Source organism: Anopheles marshallii, chromosome 2, assembly GCF_943734725.1.
Source record: "Anopheles marshallii chromosome 2, idAnoMarsDA_429_01, whole genome shotgun sequence".
Taxonomy (NCBI): domain Eukaryota; kingdom Metazoa; phylum Arthropoda; class Insecta; order Diptera; family Culicidae; genus Anopheles; species Anopheles marshallii.
In genome coordinates this window covers 66,349,775-66,370,059 of record NC_071326.1, presented here as the reverse complement: position 1 = coordinate 66,370,059, position 20,285 = coordinate 66,349,775, and the positions used below count along the sequence as shown (strand labels likewise).

The 20,285-nt window shown below is 44.7% G+C and overlaps 5 protein-coding genes across 5 annotated transcripts; 2 read left to right on the top strand and 3 right to left on the bottom strand.

The window, feature by feature from the left end:
* Positions 1–1,359: 1,359 nt before the first annotated feature.
* LOC128719830 (proton-coupled amino acid transporter-like protein CG1139) lies at positions 1,360–3,155 on the top strand. Its single transcript, XM_053813468.1, has 7 exons — positions 1,360–1,391; positions 1,508–1,570; positions 1,657–1,807; positions 1,878–1,999; positions 2,065–2,391; positions 2,470–2,682; positions 2,738–3,155. The coding sequence occupies exons 1-7, from the start codon at positions 1,360–1,362 to the stop codon at positions 3,153–3,155; spliced, it is 1,326 nt and encodes a 441-aa protein (XP_053669443.1).
* Positions 3,156–4,285: 1,130 nt separating this feature from the next.
* LOC128707750 (chromatin-remodeling complex ATPase chain Iswi-like) lies at positions 4,286–7,727 on the bottom strand. The gene is made up of 3 exons (XM_053802709.1): positions 7,674–7,727; positions 4,799–7,381; positions 4,286–4,729 (listed from the first exon to the last, which is right to left on the bottom strand). Exons 1-3 carry the CDS (start codon positions 7,725–7,727, stop codon positions 4,286–4,288), a joined length of 3,081 nt encoding a protein of 1,026 aa, XP_053658684.1.
* Positions 7,728–9,657: 1,930 nt separating this feature from the next.
* LOC128707887 (chromatin-remodeling complex ATPase chain Iswi-like) lies at positions 9,658–13,059 on the bottom strand. Its single transcript, XM_053802843.1, has 3 exons — positions 13,006–13,059; positions 10,188–12,770; positions 9,658–10,119 (listed from the first exon to the last, which is right to left on the bottom strand). Exons 1-3 carry the CDS (start codon positions 13,057–13,059, stop codon positions 9,658–9,660), a joined length of 3,099 nt encoding a protein of 1,032 aa, XP_053658818.1.
* Positions 13,060–13,107: 48 nt separating this feature from the next.
* On the top strand, positions 13,108–15,798 carry LOC128718414 (probable global transcription activator SNF2L1). Its single transcript, XM_053812041.1, has 3 exons — positions 13,108–13,113; positions 13,742–14,184; positions 14,262–15,798. The coding sequence occupies exons 1-3, from the start codon at positions 13,108–13,110 to the stop codon at positions 15,796–15,798; spliced, it is 1,986 nt and encodes a 661-aa protein (XP_053668016.1).
* Positions 15,799–16,406: 608 nt separating this feature from the next.
* LOC128708170 (WD repeat-containing protein 43) lies at positions 16,407–18,502 on the bottom strand. The gene is made up of 4 exons (XM_053803131.1): positions 17,318–18,502; positions 17,017–17,252; positions 16,798–16,947; positions 16,407–16,725 (listed from the first exon to the last, which is right to left on the bottom strand). The coding sequence occupies exons 1-4, from the start codon at positions 18,500–18,502 to the stop codon at positions 16,407–16,409; spliced, it is 1,890 nt and encodes a 629-aa protein (XP_053659106.1).
* Between the last annotated feature and the right edge of the window lie 1,783 nt (positions 18,503–20,285).

Genomic DNA, 20,285 nt, shown 5'->3' with positions numbered 1-20,285 from the left:
AATGTGTTCGTGTACGGAGCTATTAGTAAATTATAGCACCATGAACGAAACAATGGACATCGAAATTGATTCAGTTCTCTCTCAGGGTTTCTCCTGAATTCAAATTCAATTGGACTAAATTTGTCACTTATCATGGAACGAAATTGAATGTTACAAGAATTTTTCGCTCCATATATTCGGAAAGACACTGGAGGTGCTCCTACAATGCTACAAGCTCTACGAACTGTCGAACAGTGAATTAGGCTCGCCAGTGTCCGGAGGCTGGTCACGTCATGAGCATGACAGCGGACGAAGGCGAATGTCCCAGCCCGTGAAGTCGTCCACATGGGCAGAGGAGGTGGTAGTGGGCGTGATGGGCTTCAGATGGGGCGATGACGTTAGTGCATCCACCAGAAAGGCCGAAATTATTGATTGAGTGAGCAATTCATAGTACTCCTGCAACAGGCCAAGACTGCGAAGCGGTTGTAGCGCCGGATGCATGAATAATTATAAAAAGAAATCATAAGAAAAGCACAAGAGAATTAGTAATATATTCGCGTTCTTATTGGTTACAAAGACTATCATCATTTTTTCCTGAATACTTATGAAACGTAGAATTCAAGCGAACTTTACTGCATTCAATTATCTTTCTTAGTTTGTTTTCATTGTCGTTCAATATTTGTCGCATTTTTCCTTTCGAATTAAGTTTCCTGACGGCCCATAAAGACTACATTCCATCTGTTACGCACGGATCATCAGTGACAAGTATGATCTTCATTGTTACTGTTTAGTTTACAACGGTTTAGATTTGTTCAATTTTGTAGCCCTAAACAGATAGTAGATGGTTCTTATGGTAATCTTATCATTGTAGATGAAACAATTGAAACAAATCTAAACACTTTCCAATGCTTATCAAGCGAGAAGTCTGCCATTATTGATGGCGCACTAGTCGATGAACAAATGGAATTCCCTTCTAAAAACCGGTATGAAGTATTCCGCCAGCGGAATACGAACGCAATACACATTCAACTTCATAACTGGTACACACCTACATACAACCTACCAGCGCAGTGTAATTGAACAAGTACACTCGCAGACCCTACAATCACTTGGAATTGTGTGCCTTAGTCGTTTTTTGTCGCAAGAATAACGATTGCCTTATCTTGGAAACTGTGCGCGCGCGCGCCTATCGCCTTTATCCGAAAAGATGCGTTCAAGCAATCGCATGTTCCCCATTCGCTCGTCGATCGTTTAACCGCTCTGTCAAACAGAAGCGTGCGTGAGATTGCGTGTATACGTCACAGTGACAAGCGTGCCTCCCTCCCCTCCATCACATTGTGACCGTGGTTTCGTGAAGAAAAAAAGCACGAGGTGTGAGAAATGGAACTACAGAAGACCGACAACGAATTTAAGTACGATTTTTTGTTGTTGTTCGTTGCTAAATACGAATCTGACATTCCTGTTCTGTTAATCAAAACAAACCAACGCGAACTTTCACTTCTGTACATACCGGTACTTCTCCTTTTAGCAGTGGACTCGCAGACAACGAATACGAACCATTCCGACATCGTCGCGTGAAGAAACCAAACTCGTAAGTGTATTGTGAAGATATTAAGTAATAGTTCATCCCTTACCTTTAGCGTGCACTCAATAATATTCTCTGTCACTCAACAAAAGCACCAATGGCACGATCATTCACATGCTCAAAGGATCGCTTGGAACCGGTATCCTGGCAATGCCATCCGCCTTCCGGAACGGTGGGCTAGTGTTTGGAGTTATCGGCACTACACTCGTGGGAATAATCTACGCTCACTGCGTGTATCTGCTGGTAGGATACCAAACTTTGCTTACATGAGTACCAGTTCCCACTAGTGATCGTACCGGGGACCATCTTTCAGGTATCAACATCGCAAAAATCGTGCAAACGAACTCGCGTGCCCGTACTCGGGTTCTCGGAAACAGCCCAAAGCGTCTTCCGCCATGGTCCGATTGCGACACAACGTTTCGGAAATGCGGCCAAGTAAGCTCTTTTTATCTTTAAACAATTGAATTACACCTAGGTAACGGTTATTTCTTCTCCCTCAGGGCATACATCGATTACTCCTTGCTGATCGTCAGCTTCTTTTCGGTTTGCGTATATCTGCTGTTCATTGCAACAACACTGCGAGATGTAGTCAACACTGAACTCGGCATCGACTGGGACACTCGTATCTATATCCTGCTGACGGCGCTTCCGTTAATCTTCGTTACGCAAGTGCGCGATCTACGATATCTGGTACCATTTTCAGCCCTTGCCAACATGCTGATATTGGTTACGTTCGGCATCACACTGTACTACATATTTCGCGAGCCGATAGACCTTTCGAAACGTGAACTATTTCCGGAAATTACCGCACTGCCTTCGTTCTTTGGGTAAATAGAGTAAAATAGTAATGTTCTTCCATTCTTTGGTCATAATTTGCGTTATCCCATTTACTCCCATCATAACAGAACGGTCGTGTATGCAGTGGAAGGGATCGGCGTGGTGCTTCCGGTTGAAAATAAGATGAAACACCCGCAGCACTTTCTCGCCTGTCCAGGTGTTCTTAGCATCGTGCTCAGCTTTATCACCGTCCTGTACAATGTGACGGGATTTTTCGGTTACGCACGTTACGGACCTGGCACGCGAGCTTCAGTGACGTTAAACCTACCAAGTGAAGAGAAGTAAGAAACACTGTAAATGACATTTATAACAATTTAACTCTCTTTCTTTTTTAAGACTTGCCTTATCGACACAACTGCTAGCTGCACTGGCCATACTTTTCACACTCGGTATCTACTACTACGTGCCAATGGACATACTTTGGCGCAAGGTGAAACATCGCTTCCCAGCCGAACGGCACAATGTCGCACAGATCGGAATACGATTCAGCATTCTGGTTGCAATGACGGGACTGGCGCTGGGCGTACCGGAACTGGAACCATTTATCGGACTGGTCGGTTCAATCTGTTCGGCCACCCTCGGACTACTGACGCCGATAGTGCTGGATACGGTGTTCCGATGGTCCACTCCCGGTGCATTTGGCGTTTTTCAGTGGCGGCTGGTAAAAAACATCATCCTGTTGGCGTTTGGCCTGTTCATCCTCGTTGTTGGAACATATTTCAGCATCAAAGATATCGTCGATATCTACGGATAGAAGCAAACATATACATACAAATTATACATAACAATTGACCATTACGTCCGCAGTAGAAGAAGGAAACGGTTCTTACCATTGTACGAAGCAAACATTTAAGCCCCCGAGAAAGCAACACAGCTGTTTTCAATTTTGCTATCCCCATTCGTTTCTCATGTGCAACTTCAGCTACCATAGTTCTATGTGAATGTACGTTTATTTGCAATCCTGAACGATCAACTAATCTATAGCAGTTAATCATCGTCATTCCACGTGCGTTATAATCTCTACTGAAGCTTACAATAAATATATGCATGGAGTAAGTAGTATTGGCGGTAGCAGCTTAACTGACAGTCCTTTTAAACCGTGTTCGTTAGTGAGAATGGAGAGTTCATCAGCAAAAGAGCACGATGCCATGAGGCTGTATAATAAGGTTCACCGCATTACAAGTTGCCTCATTTCTAATCAAGAATCATTATGGAATCAATTCCAGCCGCTCATTTGCAAAATAAAATTAAGCTGGATCTTTTTACTGGATCAATACTGGATTGTTTAAATTGTCTTTTCCATTAACTGTTTTCACGCCCACAATATCGCACTTCCCACTAACGCACTAACCTAAGCTCTCTTCTCATTACAAAACACTCACACGAAAAAAAAAAATAATAACTACGATAGAAATGTTTTTAAAATTCATTAAAAAAAACACTACAGCACGCAACTATATGTGGCACTTCCCGCCATTCCCGAGAATTAGCCGTCATCAATCTGATAAGCATCGCCACGCAAATGTGGGAAAGCTAATGAATTGATTTTTAAACTACACACAGTTCTTTACTCATGCAGGGAGAAAAGAGGGTCGAGCATTGAGCGGTAGAAATCGGAACGCATATCCTTGAGGTTGAGTGGAAAATACTAATGTCAGAATCTGCCACGGCCAAGCTAAACGTGCACGACAATCACGTAATATCAAAACAAATCCTAGTCCCGAATAAGGAATGTGTCACTATTCTAGACCTTTTCCGCTCTCAGTTTTCCACTATTCTCGTTCCCATTCCGGCTTTATACCTGTCGTTGCACAAATTATATTCTTATTTAAATATTTATCATAGTCCTTCGCCTTGTGCAATTGCAAAGAGCTGTTTTACTGCTTAAGATTTTTTCTTTTTTCTGTTCTTGTCGTTTGACGCATTAGTGCCATCAGCCTTGCGCTTCTGGTTCGACTTTGGTGCTCCACCGCCACCACCACCAACAGTACCACCTCCACCCGCCACATTGCCACCACCTGTTTTCTTCTTTTTCTCCAATCGTTCCTTTTCTTCGAGTTCCTGATTTTCGCGCTCAATCAGTGTAATGAGTGTATTACAGCGACGTTGCAGTTCCAGCGCAGTACGAGATTTCAGGAACCAATCGAACCGGAACTGAGGAGCACACCGGACTGCTGCTCTCAATTCTTCGTACACGTTCTCCTTGTCGAATCCAAGCTTGTGCAGCATGCACACGAGGAAGCGATCTTCCTCCTCGGTGTAATTTTTACCCTTATTGTTTGCATATGCAATGCGCAGCTGATGAAACGGTGCTCGATATCTTGCCATCTAAAATAATTATGAAAATTAATTTACTCTACCCTAACCAAACTTACAGTTTGACCAAAAATATCGTACCTTACTGTCCAGCGCACGTTTGATAGAGGCTCGCCGTTGAATCTTTGCCTCACCACGCTCAATCTGACCCATGATACGATCAATATCCTGCAGTTCGTGACAGCGTTCCCAAAATACCGTGCTGTATTCCATCACCTCATCCGGTGTCTTACCCTCTACCTCACGTGCAATATTCTCGATGTCATCCCGCCCGTACTTTTCATTTGCTTTGATAAACTGATTGAAGTCACGCTTCGTCCAGTTGGTGAAACCTTGGGTTAGCAGCGATTCCTTCTCGACCAGTTCCTCTTCCGTCAGCGGATCTGCTTCATCGATTTTGCGCTGCTCTTCACGTTGCACCTTGTTAGCTTCTGAGCCAAGATCCGAGTTCTTCGGTACCTTGTAGTTGACCGTCTTGCGATAATGATAGATCTCCTGATCGAGCAACTCGAACAATCTTGGCGGGAAAAACTGAAAGTCCTGCACGATCGGTTGTTTCGGTGGTCGTGGCGCTTTCGGTGCTTTCGGTTCGGCCACACGCAATGCTTCCTTGAAGTACGCATCGACCGCATAATTTGCCTTCCGCTCACGTTTTGGCGGTTCGATCCAAGAACCAAGAGTTTGCAGCTTTTGCTTCTCACGATAATCTTCACCCTCGAACTGATACACCGATCGATTTTCGAGATTGTCTGCATCAAGAGTGAAACTCCGCAGCGAACTCTCGCCCAGCTTGTCCAGCTTTGCCATCTGTTCTTGCGTCTTCTCTTCGCCTTTCTGTAAAATCGCGTCAATGTCTTCGTCGGTGATTTCAGAATCGCGGGACTGGAACACATGATTAGCGCCGAAACGGATGATATTCAACATCTCATCCTTATTCAATTGGTTGGTCTTGTTGTCCACCAATCGACCCTGTTGAATTACGAGCTTGTCGAGTTTCAGCTTCACCTCCGCTCGTTCGACAATCTTTTCTTCTACGGTGTTCTCCGTGATGAGTCGGAATACTCGCACCTGCTTCTTCTGCCCAATACGATGTGCTCGGTCCATCGCTTGCAAATCCATCTGTGGATTCCAATCGGAGTCGTAGATGATGACCACATCGGCGGTAGCCAAGTTGATGCCCAGACCACCGGCACGGGTCGACAACATGAAGATGAACTTGGTGCTGTTTTCGGAGTTGTAATCGGCAATCATGTTTGAACGATCTTCGTGCGGCGTTTGTCCATCGAGTCGGCAATATTGGTATCCTCTCCAGTGACAAAAATCTTCAAGAATATCCAACATACGTGTCATCTGACTGAAGATCAGCACTCGCGATCCTTGCACTTGTAGCTTCATTAGCAGTTTGTCAAGAACCACCATCTTGCCACTGTTCTCCAGCAGATGGTAGTCGGTCGTGTATGGTGGGCCAGGTTCTGCTCCATCAAACAGATACGGATGGTTGGTACACTTTCGCAGCTGCATCAGAATATTTTGCAGGCGCATCTTCTCTACTTTTCCAGCCCCATTCACCACATCAATGTCCTTCATCAGGATCTTTGTGTACCACTCGCGTTGCATTTTCGACAATCCTACAAAGATCTTCACCTCCTTCTTCGGTAGCAGCCGCTTCTCGACCTCAGACTTCAGACGACGCAGTAAGAACGGTTTCAGCACGGCATGCAACCGCTCGATCAACGAATTATCACCCAAGCACTGGTTCGCATCGAACCAGCTGTCAAAATCTTCCGCGTTGTTGAAAATATCCGGCAGCAAGAAGTTCAACAATGCCCACAGCTCATGAAGATTGTTCTGCAACGGCGTTCCGGTCAGTAACAATCGATTTGCCGTTTTAAATTCACGCAAAATCTCCGACAGCTTCGACTTTTCATTCTTGATGCGATGCGCCTCGTCGATCACCATGTAACGCCAATTGAACTTCTTGAACACGGACTTCTCACGAATGCACATCTCGTACGAGGTGATGCAAACATCCCATTCACCAGGCATCAACACGTCGCGAATGAAGGCATTACGGGTCTCCTGGTCACCGATCAGACACACTGCCCGAATCGAAGGACACCAGCGTTCGAACTCATTCACCCAATTCTGAAGCGTCGATTTCGGCACGATCACTATATGCGGTCCAGGATTATTACGAATGTTCTTCAGGTAGCCTAGCAACGAAATTGTCTGCAACGTTTTACCCAGTCCCATCTCATCCGCTAGGATACCATTGATACCGTTTTCGTACAGCGATATCATCCAGTTCAGGCCACGAATCTGATAATCACGCATCTCACCGGCTTTGATGTAGGGTGGAGACGCCTCGAAGCGGAACAGTGTTTTCGTTTTTTGCGCTGTTTCCGCCAGTAATTCTTCGTCTTCTTCCTGCTCCGTCTTGCGATGCCGATGGTCACCTGGATCAGCATTTTTATCCACCTTCGGCTTGCGGCCCCGCGGTGCTTTCGGTGGACTATTTTTGCTTGGTGCCGAATTCATGAAATGGGCAAAGATTTCCGTCTGCTTGAGCAGAAACTCGAACCGCTTCCCGCGATCGGTTTCCAAAGTTGCATCATAGTCCGGTTCCTTTGTGTTCGACGAGGTAGTGTCGGAATTGGATTCATTCTAGTCCCGGTAGAAAGAGAAAGCATAAGTGCAAGGAAACAAATTAGCAGCTACTCGTTCCCAAAGGCAACAAACGAAAATTATCTAATCATCACTATTATTTTTGCTCCCGGCCATGCCGCATCATAACGAAAATGTTTAACCATTCTCGTCTTTTAGTTTTGGTCTCGGTAACCAATGCTGGATCTGTCAGACAAAAGCGTCCCATCGCGTCTAGCGCTCCCGCTTGGGATAGCAACACCATTCAATGATAGTTTTTCATTACAGTTTTCCAGTTTCACACAGTACTTACTGAATTTTCGTTAGTATCGGTCGCCTCTACGGCGTTTTCCCCCTCCTTGGACATGTTTTGATGGCGGTCTTCCGCTGGTAAACAGATTTAAATCTCCACAAATGCGTCGCCTCCACAGAAACCAAACATCAAAAAAGCGGCGAATTTTGGCTGTGAGTGACAGTGTTGCCAGCACTTCGATTTTACCGAGCTGCCAGTGGAGCGGTTGGATTATACATTCCGTTCCGTTCGACATTACTCCGATCCGATCCAATCCGATCCGGAATTGATGATGGTGTATTGTCGATTTTAAATATTTTAAATCTACACAGTGTCGTTGTCAGATATTGTATAATAATTAGCGAAAGCTATAATAATGGGAAAAAATATCGAATGAAAGATGCATAAAATACACTATATTTCAATGTAGAAGGCAAACATACACTCCTAGGAAAAGATTATAAGGGCAATCATTAGAAGAGAATTCCAATAAACGCAATCTGGCTCATCAACGGCGTCTAATCTGCTAAGACGTAACATCAACGATCAGTAATACATAGTTTAAAAGACAAGCAGCAATAAAAATTTCGACGCAAAACGTAAACAAAAACTTACTTATCTGGCGCTACAACCACTTCACGATTTATGCCGGTGTAGGAATGTTGTAAACCGTACTTCTCCATCGTCCTTGCACACATACGACGCCAAAATATGTCTTCCTCTCGAAGTTCCTCAGATAGAGAGTTTCGTCAGTTGCCGTCAGTATGCGAATATCGGAACAAAATAAGTTCTATATTGTCCCAACTTTGCTCGCGGACAAAAAATTGCACACAAAGAAATGCAAACCAGATCCTATTTATATTAAAACAATGCTTTTGCAAAAAAGATCGCGTACCCTGCTGTAACCATTAGAGGAAGCGATCTTTGATAAACTGTTCCACGCTCATTAAGAACAGCCACTAATTGCATGTTCTGCTTGTTTCAGATCGATTACTTTTGTGAATCGGTTTAGGCAATCCTTAAGATTGCATCAACGCAATACACTAAATTTACAAACATGGAAATTGTACAATATTTAGTTCATGATTTAAGGCTAAACACAAACAAATTATATGCTTTATATGAGATACTAAACAAAGAATGGAATATATTGTGGTATTCGGGTTGCTATGACTGGGGAAATGTTTATTTACGATCCTGATCAACCTACACGATTTATCGCCGCCATAGCCACGCGAGTTATAATCTCTACTGAAGCTTACAATAAATACACGCAAAGAGTAAGTAGTATTGGCGGTAGCTTCTTAACTCAAATTCCTTATAAGTTTATCTAATTATTAAAAAGCACTATAGATAGAGCTTGAGGAGGTTTGATGCTTAGTTTTGCTGTTTAATTTCTATTTAAGAATCATTATACAATGAATCCCAGCCGCTCGGTTACGAGATAGGGTTAAGTTACTTGAAAACTGGTTCAATACTGGATTGGATCAACTGTCTTTTCCATTACACAGGATTAACATTTCTTACGAACACCACACCTAACGCACGTATCACTAACAACTGTTTCCGCACTATTAACACACGCAATCGCTATGGATCATTCATATTGTATAGTAAAGCAAATGAGTAAAACTTATCAGTTAAGATACTTGTGAGATGTACGAAAAATCCTCACGGTCGAGATGACTGCAGCTTGAAAATGTCTGCCATTTGATTTGAATTTTTTCATGTCGTAGCTTGTGCAAGGAGAAGGTAAGATCGCGCAGGGGACCGAAAAGAATCCGAACTCATAGCCATGAGGATAAAAGTTGTTAATGTCAGACTCACGACCTACGGTCAAACTATACTTGTGTTGCGACAATCTATCAAATATAAAACAAAAATCCTGATCCTGATTGCGGAATGTATGTACTTCTTTTTCGTTCTTTTCCACTCTTTCTCCCTTACATTCCAGCTGCATCCCTCAAATTACACACATTGTATTCTTAATTAAAGAGTAATTCTTCTACTTTTTCTTCTTTTTGTTCTTGTCATTCGACACAGCAGTGGCATCGGCTTTGCGCTTCTGGTTCGACTTTGGTGCTGCCCCGCCCCCGCCCCCGCCCCCGCCTCCTCCACCAACGCTGCCTCCTCCTACGCCAGCCACATTGCCACCACCTGTTTTCTTCTTCTTCTCCAATCGTTCCTTTTCTTCGATTTCCTGGTTTTCGCGCTCGATCAATGTAATGAGTGTATTACAACGACGTTGCAACGCAAGTGCATTACGAGATTTCAGGAACCAATCGAAGCGAAATTGTGGTGCACACCGGACTGCCACTCTCAATTCTTCGTACACGTTCTCCTTGTCGAATCCAAGCTTGTGCAGCATACACACGAGGAAGCGATCTTCCTCCTCGGTGTAATTTTTACCCTTATTGTTTCCGTATGCAATGCGCAACTGATGAAACGGTGCTCGATATCTTGCCATCTAAAAAAATAATGGAATTTAATTATCGCCTTACCAACCAAAGCGACAATAAGAACAAGATATCGTACCTTACTGTCCAGCGCACGTTTGATAGAGGCTCGCCGTTGAATCTTTGCCTCACCACGCTCAATTTGACTTATGATGCGATCAATATCCTGCAGTTCGTGACAGCGTTCCCAAAATACCGTGCTGTATTCCATCACCTCTTCTCGTGTCTTGCCCTCTATCTCACGAGATATATTCTCGATATCATCCCGACCGTACTTCTCGTTCACCTTGATAAACTGATTGAAGTCACGCTTCGTCCAGTTGGTGAAACCTTGCATCAACAGTGATTCCTTCTCGACCAGTTCCTCTTCCGTCAGCGGTTCTGCTTCATCGATTTTGTTCTGCTCTTCACGTTGCACCTTGTTCGCTTCTGAGCCAAGATCCGAGTTCTTCGGCACTTTGTAGTTGACCGTCTTGCGATAATGATAGATCTCCTGATCGAGCAACTCGAACAATCTTGGCGGGAAAAACTGAAAGTCCTGCACGATCGGTTGTTTCGGTGGTCGTGGCGCTTTCGGTGCTTTCGGTTCGGCCACACGCAATGCTTCCTTGAAGTACGCATCGACCGCATAATTTGCCTTCCGCTCACGCTTTGGCGGTTCGATCCAAGAACCAAGAGTTTGCAGCTTTTGCTTCTCACGATAATCTTCACCCTCGAACTGGTACAACGATCGATTCTCGAGATTGTCTGCATCGAGAGTGAAACTCCGCAGCGAACTCTCGCCCAGCTTGTCCAGCTTTGCCATCTGTTCTTGCGTCTTCTCTTCGCCTTTCTGTAAAATCGCGTCAATGTCTTCGTCGGTGATTTCAGAATCGCGGGACTGGAACACATGATTAGCGCCGAAACGGATGATATTCAACATCTCATCCTTATTTATTTGGTTAGTCTTGTTGTCCACCAATCGACCCTGCTGAATTACGAGCTTGTCGAGTTTCAGCTTCACCTCCGCTCGTTCGACAATCTTTTCTTCTACGGTGTTTTCCGTGATGAGTCGGAATACTCGCACCTGCTTCTTCTGCCCAATACGATGTGCTCGGTCCATCGCTTGCAAATCCATCTGTGGATTCCAATCGGAGTCGTAGATGATGACCACATCGGCGGTAGCCAAGTTGATGCCCAGACCACCGGCACGGGTCGACAACATGAAGATGAACTTGGTGCTGTTTTCGGAGTTGTAATCGGCAATCATGTTTGACCGATCTTCGTGCGGCGTATTTCCGTCGAGTCGACAATACTGATAGCCTCGCCAATAGCAAAAATCTTCAAGAATATCCAACATACGTGTCATCTGACTGAAGATCAGCACTCGCGATCCTTGCACTTGTAGCTTCATTAGCAGTTTGTCAAGAACCACCATCTTGCCACTGTTCTCCAGCAGATGGTAGTCGGTCGTGTATGGTGGGCCAGGTTCTGCTCCATCAAACAGATACGGATGGTTGGTACACTTTCGCAGCTGCATCAGAATATTTTGCAGTCGCATCTTCTCTACTTTTCCAGCCCCATTCACCACATCAATGTCCTTCATCAGGATCTTTGTGTACCACTCGCGTTGCATTTTCGACAATCCTACAAAGATCTTCACCTCCTTCTTCGGTAGCAGCCGCTTCTCGACCTCAGACTTCAGACGACGCAGTAAGAACGGTTTCAGCACGGCATGCAACCGCTCGATCAACGAATTATCACCCAAGCACTGGTTTGCATCGAACCAGCTGTCAAAATCTTCCGCGTTGTTGAAAATATCCGGCAGCAAGAAGTTCAACAATGCCCACAGCTCGTGAAGATTGTTCTGCAACGGCGTTCCGGTCAGCAATAATCGATTTGCCGTTTTAAATTCACGCAAAATCTCCGACAGCTTCGACTTTTCATTCTTGATACGATGCGCCTCGTCGATCACCATGTAACGCCAATTGAACTTCTTGAACACGGACTTCTCACGAATGCACATCTCGTACGAGGTGATGCAAACATCCCATTCACCCGGCATCAACACGTCGCGAATGAATGCTATGCGCTTTTCCTGGTCACCAATCAGACACACTGCCCGAATCGAAGGACACCAGCGTTCGAACTCATTCACCCAATTCTGAAGCGTCGATTTCGGCACGATCACTATATGCGGTCCAGGATTATTGCAAATATTCTTCAGGTAGCCTAGCAACGAAATTGTCTGCAACGTTTTACCCAGTCCCATCTCATCCGCTAGGATACCATTGATACCGTTTTCGTACAACGATATCATCCAGTTCAGGCCACGAATCTGATAATCACGCATCTCACCGGCTTTGATGTAGGGTGGAGACGCCTCGAAGCGGAACAGTGTTTTCGTTTTTTGCGCTGTTTCCGCCAGTAATTCTTCGTCTTCTTCCTGCTCCGTCTTGCGATGCCGATGGTCACCTGGATCAGCATTTTTATCCACCTTCGGCTTGCGGCCCCGCGGTGCTTTCGGTGGTGTGCTCTTGCTTGGTGCCGTGTTCATGAAATGGGAAAAGATTTCCGTCTGCTTGAGCAGAAACTCGAACCGCTTCCCGCGATCAGTCTTCAGAGTTGCATCATAGTCCGGTTCCTTTGTGTTCGACGAAGTGGTGTCTGAGTTGGATCCATTCTAAACTCGTGGGAACGAGACAGGTAAGAAAATGCATGGATGAACAAAAAGTCTGTCACTTTAAAACAACACACACAATTGATAATTAACAAATCGTCGACAAGTCATTTTTTTTCCCGCGCCAAGCCGTATCACATTGGATGCGGTGCGTTCTGCGCTCTGGTTATGTAGGCAGCAATACCTTCCCAAAATATTGTATCATTTCCTTCATTTCCCTATCCCTAGCTGCACTTACCGAGTTTTCGTTTGTGTCGGTCGCTTTTGCCGCGTTTTCCTCCTCCTTGGACATGATTTGAACCTAGTTTAAGGGCAATTGTATGGACACTTTAAAATAGCAATGCCGGTATTTTGCAATCATCTGTATTTGTTTCCTGCGGCAGTCAACGAAATGTTAACGCAACATTAATGCTCTTATTATTTATTTGCTAATGTATACCGAAAGCCTTGTCTACACTACAGGACAGAACTGTCAAATATTCAGACAGTTGGTCTTCGGAACTGCGTGGACCGGTACTGCCGATAAGACGTTAGGACCATCACTACATCGATGCGCCGCAGTGCTGCCAAATTGGAAATAATCGGAAGAACAAAAATAATTTTATTTTTTCCAAATCTATCTTGAAAAAAATCTTTTAATCGAAGAAGATTATGATCCCTTCTTATGACAAATTTATAAATCAAACTATCCTACTGAAAACAGGTTGTGCTTGGATGTTTCCCGAAGTGGTGAAATTCCGCCAAACGTCTGATTGGCATAGCAATCCAACCGTCTGAAAATTCTGCATGGTTTAGGCGCCAACTGCTTGTCGCTTGGCGCAGATGTCGTTAAACTCCAGTACGTGTTAGTTCTTGTAAGGAGGTGTTCGGTGCAAAATTGTTTCTTCACGTACAATATGGTGAGTATTTGAATGAATTAATAATTTACTCATTTGCAAATTGATGAATCATTGCTTTCTGTCTTGGGATTTTAGATACTTTCCGGTAAAACGTCTCCCCCTTCACCATCTATCGACGAGGACAAGCTGGAACGGAAGGCTTTCCGAGAACAGTTGCAACGGAAACGTCTTTTGCAATTGGAAGCACTCGAACGAAAGCTAGCCGGTTTCGCCGAATTCAATCAGGCACACCGGAAAAAGAAACTATCCGATAACCGTGGTACGACTGGCAGAAAACAATTGAAAAGCGTCGAAAACCTGCGAAATGCGGACATCGCCAATAACAATGCTACGGATGGTATTGAATTTACGGAATCACCTTCCTACATCAACGGAACCATGCGAGACTATCAGATTCGTGGCCTCAACTGGTTAATTTCTATGTACAACAGCAATCTCAACGGCATTCTTGCAGATGAGATGGGTCTTGGCAAAACTATACAGTCCATCTCTATGATTGGTTATCTGATGACCGTACGGTAAGTGTCTAGCATGAACACTTTTCGTCCCACGGAACCTCTTTTAATAGGTATGTGTGTGCTCATTACGATTTTAGCAAATTAAAAGGACCTTTTCTGGTTGTGGTGCCCCTTTCTACATTGCTCAACTGGATGAATGAATTTGCAAGATTTCTACCGTCCGCTAAAGTACTAAAGGCACATGCTATTGGCGACCAAAAGAAAGAAATCCTTGCAAAGCTGGGTCGGAAACTATCGTGGAATGTGGCTGTAACAACGTACGAATTTCTCTCTTTCAATAAGACTCAGTTCAAACGAATTAATTTTCACTATGCCATAATTGATGAAGGCCATCGAGCGAAGAACGAAAATACCGTATTTGCTAGTGTGCTTAGAACATGTGAAATCCAGAGTATGGTGCTATTAACCGGCACACCGGTTCACAATGATCTTCACGAGCTATGGGCCCTGTTAAATCTGCTGATGCCACTGTTCTTCAGTAGTGCCGACAACTTTGACTCCTGGTTCACGGTAGAGGACTGCGTCGACCCCCGAAATGAGCAAACGATTCGGTTGAAGAATCTGCTTCGACCTTTACTACTGCGCCGCACCAAGGTAGAGGTAGCACCCTCCATTCCGCCAAAGGTGCGCATAAACATTTATGTACCACCGACGGAACAAATGTGTCACTGGACACATAAGGTGCTGCATAATGATCTGCAGGAGATCGGTCGTGACGGATATATAAAAAGGTTCAGAATGACGAACAGATTTCCGTACATGAGAAAGGTGACACAACATCCTTACCTGTTACCGGGTGCAGAGAATTTGGATACGGACTACGTGACGGACGATATCGTGAATTTTAGCTCGAAAATGATCCTACTGGACAAGCTGCTGACAAGGCTCAAGGCGCGCGGCTCCAAAGTTTTAATATTCTCCCAGTACGTCACAGTGTTGAATATATTGATGGATTATCTTGACTGGCGCGAGTACGAGTACTGCGTAGTGATCGGATCAACCGCAAACGAAAATCGCCAGGAACAGATGGATGAGTTTAATAGTCCCGGGTCGAGTAAGTTCGTCTTCCTGCTGTCTACTCGAGCCGGTGGTCTTGGCATAAACTTAGTAGCGGCCGACACCGTGATTTTTTATGATATGGATTTCAATCCGCAAATGGACTTCCAGGCAGAAGACCGTGCCCATCGGATCGGACAGAAGAGGAAGGTGCACGTATTACGGTTAATCGTGCGCGGAAGTATCGACGAGCTGTTGTACCATCATTCCACACGCAAACGGTTGCTAGATGCAGCGGTAATCAGGGGGTCGGATAAACAATTAGAAAACGGTGCCTTTGAATATCAGCGTACATCGCTGTTGGCAAACGGATTGGTTGATCCGGTAGCAATGGACAAAAAGCTGGATGAGCTGTTTGACCAGATGGGCAATTTAGATGACCCATTTTCTACGACTGATGGCTTGCAGGAAGATAGCGAGATCGTATTGCCCGGCATTCCATGCGATTTGCAGTTTGACGCACTGCTGAATTCTGCTCAGATATCTAACAAGCGAAAAAAAGAGGAAATTATCGCTCCCATCGCGAGTAAACGCATGCGATACAGCATCCACCAATGATGATAATGTCTTTCGTTTGCCGTGTGTTGTCTCATAAAAATCATTCCAATAGTCTCCTTAGCCATCCTTTGCAAAATCGCCACTGACTGTTAATTAGTGTTCATTGTTACCAATTGTATTTGAAGAATTGAACGGCATGTAGAATCGTGCTTCATTAACGGAAATAAATACTCATTTCGTTATCGATATAAGCCAATGTGCTGCAGAATGTCACCACGTGTTCGCTCACTAACGAAAGCTGCCATTTCGATAACCCGGCCTTTCTGGCAGATGTAACAGAATCATCACTTCACCTCAGTTTCATTCTATTTGATTGGTTATAACTGAAACTTAGTCCCAGCTTCGTTCTGTCGCGACTGGTATTTTGAACGGATAAGTTCCTACAGATTGTAGGAGGGCCGGTCGACAATCAGTACCCTAGCGCGTATCTCAACACCAATGCTTTTGACGTTGCTCAGCTTTGACCCAAAAGATGTAAACATTTGGACGACTTCAAAGGTGCGCTCATCCCTGCAAAATTTTCCATTAATCTCCACCTCATATACAGCATACAATAAATATTTATTGTAAGAAAATGCTGTCAATATAATTTTTCGCAGCTACTCCACTCAATCGGACACTTCCATCGATTCTTCATCACTATCCTTTCTGGAATATCCGTTACGCCGGTGCTGTTCAGCTCCCGAGTCGGTTCCATTAGCATACCCTGGCTCAACGTCGTCCTCCTCATTGTCATCTTCGTCGTACATCTCCTCGTTTGACGAATCCGGCAGATCGGCATCATCCTTCTCTAGCATCGAGTCCACGTCCGAATCGTCACCCTCCTGATACACTAGCACATTCATGTTGGATCTGTCGTCCAGATTTGCCGCCCGGTTTTTGCTTCGATCAATCTGATCGATCAGCAACTCTAACCGTCCTCGTAGTCTGTGAGAAGCGTAACAGATACATGATTCGTTGTGTTCCAGCTTTCGATTGTCTTACTATTAGTGTACGTACCTCGAAAGCGAATTCAGGTGTTCCACCCGGTACTCGATGATCCCGAGGCAAGTGCTAAAGTTAGCAAGCAGATTCGATGAACCCAGCGCCATCAGCTGGCTCGCGTGTATGTGGATTAAATGTTTCAACCAGCACACTGCTGTTTTAACGCTGGAAAATTAAAATAAAAAGGACCGCGTTAAAAATGAATCAATCGTCGAAGGGAATGGATCATCATACTGCATCGTTTTCATCTGCATCATGTGGGACAGTTCGTTCAACAGTGGGCTCACATATTGGGGAGGCAATCGGCCAAGCGTTTGTTGAACCATGTCCGAATCGTCCACTGCAAACACATTTCGCAAAAGAGTCGCATCCCTGCTGTGCAGTCCTTGTACCAGCAGATGAATCATATTCTTGGAGCTTGTCTTGGGCGTCGATAGGTTTTCCAGTCGCACTTCCATGGGAATTTCCACCTAAAAAGTATACGAAGAACGTGTGTAATGGCCATGAATAGAGTGAAATGTAATGGTTCCTTTACCTCCTTGACGGTCTTTCTACTAGCATTAGCGGCGTTCATATATTCCACATTGGCTGCATCGATCGTAGGTGTTTTTGATTTATGTTCGCCTTCCTTCGCTTTGCCTTCCAACATTTTCAAAGGCTCACGGATGATCACGTTTATCTTGACGTTCTCTTCGATGGCAACATGTTCGAAGCGCACCTGCCACTCGGAACCGTACCCAAGAAGTATTTGTTCCTGCTGTGCCGCATACTGTACGGTGGCCATAAACACGGGTATCCGATCGACCGCCTGCTTTTTCGTGCTCACCATGTCCATCGCTACCTCGAACGTGTGAGACGCTCGGTACGGTTTCTTTACGCTCAATTTGCCCATATCGCGCACGAAATAATGAGCAATGCCAGTCCTAGAGACGGCAATCAAATGTAGCTTACCGTAGACCATCTTCGGAGAAATATATTCTGGCACATCGTCCAGCGCGAAGGCTGCTACCGGCGTATTGTTTTTCTCATCGCTCAGTGACCAAAGGGATAAATTACGATCGTTAACCGATCCCGACAAGATGTAAATATTGTCCGCATCCGGTGCTACTAGCTGCAACAGCTGCGTATTGGACGTATGCCCGAAAAGCGTACGCTCCAGTGCATCATTTTCGATGCTCCACAATTTGAGCTGTTTCGCACCGGTCACAATTGTACCGGAATGTGCCAAAACACAAGTCAACTTCTCCACACCAATGTGGTACACTCTTTGCTGGCTGCACTTGCTAATGCTCCACTCGATAACGTTTCCATCGGCACCAGCCGTGTACAGTGCATCTGGGTTGTGACGTGCGTTGAAATAGATTGCTGTAATGGGAGCGGTATGGCCATCGCCTTTGCAGGTACGCTCGATGGTAGCGGTTGCGAGGTTATAAAACGCAATACCACCCTTACTCGTGCCGAATGCGACCAACAACTGTACACTGGTTCCATTTTCCACAAGACTTGCTCGTGCTTTTTTCGATTTTTTCTTCACCTTCGTTTCAGCATCCCCGATCTGAACCCAGGCGAAACTGGTGCACGGAACGTTCAGATGCATGTTCGGCGTATAGACCTGATGTAGCGTGCTCGTTTCCACATCGTGCACGACAAATTTACCCTGTTGGCTAATATAGCCACAATATTTCCCACAGGGGGAAAATTCGCGCGTCACACTGAACATATTGAGACTTTTGCACCTGTAAGTAATAAGTAATTTAAAGTGTTTTTTCCTTTGTAAATGATGTGAGGGATTTCTCTTCAAAATGCCGAAAACAACGTGCTCGCGCAAATAGGCTGTAGAATGTCAAAATACAACACAATCGTTTTTGACGACCCAACACGCATGCTATGACAGCGCACTATGAAAAATAATTCAAAATAATTTCCCTATTTTGCACTATGTTTTTTTTAAGAAAGAAATGCAAACAAGGTAATATATAATTCAATCTAAAAGCATATCTTGGAAAACGTGAAAGCCTGTTAATACTCTAATTTCTAGCTTTTTTATTCTCTTTCTCTTTCGGGAGAACTACTTGCAAAATATTCTAAATTTCAAATTCTACTCTTCAAAAGTCTCAATCCTACAACAAGCCGTTAGACCCATGGTTTTCTAAATTAAATTCATGTATGTTAAGTTCAGTTAAACGCATGTTGTTAAGCAAGTTAAAAGTTTACCACCCTGCAAGCTAGAATGACGCAGCATTTTTTATTTTTATCACAGAAACCAGGAAAATTACTGTTGGAAAGGGAATTTTATGAGCCAGCGAAGGACTATCCCACAGTGCAATCAATTTGACAGGTCAAACGTCTGATTGTCGGCAGTCGAAGCAAACGTTTCGTCGGCTTTGCTTGATATGTTTGTGTGCGTATGTGTGTGTGCGCGCATACAAAACGTCTGATCGTCGGTGCTACAACCAAATCGCCATTTTTGTCTTGCTCCAAAATCTACCCGTCGTTCCGGAACCAACATTAGGCTGGATTTCAAGGTGCTTGGTGAATCTTACCGACCGCATCAAACTCTCGACCCTTTCCCGGAAGGGTCGTTTAGCGTGCCAACGCTGCCCAGGACCATGTTGAGGGTCTAGGGCACCCAGTGTAACACGGTCAAAAGTCGGCTGCAAAATCCCAGCACAGCGCTCCGCTCTGCCTGTCCCGTGTACGTGTGTATATGTGTGTGCGTTTGCTGTTGTGCTCTGTGTGTTTCATCAAAAACCGACTCCTTGTTAGGTTCTAGTTCACGCTTGTTTGCTTGTGCTTTCCTCAGCTCAATACACACATACGCACACACGCACAGCGCGTGAGATCAGCATCAGAACTTGGCCCGTCGAGTTGGCCGTGCAACGAAGGGGAAAGATTTTGCATCAACACCTGTGGGAAGGAAGCCGGGGCGAGAAAGTAGTCAGAGGATCAACTTTTAACCAAAGTCGCGAAAGCAAATGGACCAACAGTAGTGGTGGCTGCATGCAGTGGCAAATTTGACCATAATCATCTAGAGAGGTGCTACAAAGAAAACGTCGCACGCCGTAATCAACACATCTAGACGGCAGTGCAGTCATCCTTCGAACCAAACCCCATATTTCTTCTCTGTTCTACGTGGGAACGATGACGGCACTACTGGCCGGGTATTTGATGATAGTGCAACTACAACCGATCAAGCAACAACACAACCTACTGTATCAAGCGTTGTAGGAAGCCAAAAGTAAGAAAGGAAGAAAGAAAAAGAAAAACACAAAGAAAATTAAACCATCCCACAGCTATTTCAGTATCGCGGAAGGCATCGGGAGCAGTTGGAAGGAAAAGTAAGAAGATCTCAAACAACGCAAGGAAATCACGCATGGACGGAGTTGTGCTGGTTGACACTACCATTGTCTTAGTATGTCATTGATGGAAGAAAGTCGACACCATATCGAAACGAATTAGGCTGCAGAATTGGAGGGTTTAACAACACAACACTAGCATCGGAA

What these genes read in the sequence shown, in the direction of transcription:
- LOC128707750 (XM_053802709.1), bottom strand. Translation starts at nt 7,727, where the DNA reads ATGTCCAAGGAGGGGGAAAACGCCGTAGAGGCGACCGATACTAACGAA. An exon ending in CCGATACTAACGAAAATTCA is followed by an intron (nt 7,382 to 7,673) that starts GTAAGTACTGTG and finishes TACCGGGACTAG; the next exon opens with AATGAATCCAATTCCGACAC. An exon ending in AACGTGCGCTGGACAGTAAG is followed by an intron (nt 4,730 to 4,798) that starts GTACGATATTTT and finishes TAATTATTTTAG; the next exon opens with ATGGCAAGATATCGAGCACC.
- LOC128707887 (XM_053802843.1), bottom strand. Translation starts at nt 13,059, where the DNA reads ATGTCCAAGGAGGAGGAAAACGCGGCAAAAGCGACCGACACAAACGAA. An exon ending in CCGACACAAACGAAAACTCG is followed by an intron (nt 12,771 to 13,005) that starts GTAAGTGCAGCT and finishes CCACGAGTTTAG; the next exon opens with AATGGATCCAACTCAGACAC. An exon ending in AACGTGCGCTGGACAGTAAG is followed by an intron (nt 10,120 to 10,187) that starts GTACGATATCTT and finishes TTATTTTTTTAG; the next exon opens with ATGGCAAGATATCGAGCACC.
- LOC128708170 (XM_053803131.1), bottom strand. Translation starts at nt 18,502, where the DNA reads ATGTTCAGTGTGACGCGCGAATTTTCCCCCTGTGGGAAATATTGTGGC. An exon ending in ATGCAGATGAAAACGATGCA is followed by an intron (nt 16,948 to 17,016) that starts GTATGATGATCC and finishes TTAATTTTCCAG; the next exon opens with CGTTAAAACAGCAGTGTGCT. An exon ending in CACCTGAATTCGCTTTCGAG is followed by an intron (nt 16,726 to 16,797) that starts GTACGTACACTA and finishes CGCTTCTCACAG; the next exon opens with ACTACGAGGACGGTTAGAGT.
- LOC128719830 (XM_053813468.1), top strand. Translation starts at nt 1,360, where the DNA reads ATGGAACTACAGAAGACCGACAACGAATTTAA. An exon ending in CGTTTCGGAAATGCGGCCAA is followed by an intron (nt 2,000 to 2,064) that starts GTAAGCTCTTTT and finishes CTTCTCCCTCAG; the next exon opens with GGCATACATCGATTACTCCT. An exon ending in AACCTACCAAGTGAAGAGAA is followed by an intron (nt 2,683 to 2,737) that starts GTAAGAAACACT and finishes TTCTTTTTTAAG; the next exon opens with ACTTGCCTTATCGACACAAC.
- LOC128718414 (XM_053812041.1), top strand. An exon ending in GGTTATCTGATGACCGTACG is followed by an intron (nt 14,185 to 14,261) that starts GTAAGTGTCTAG and finishes TTACGATTTTAG; the next exon opens with CAAATTAAAAGGACCTTTTC.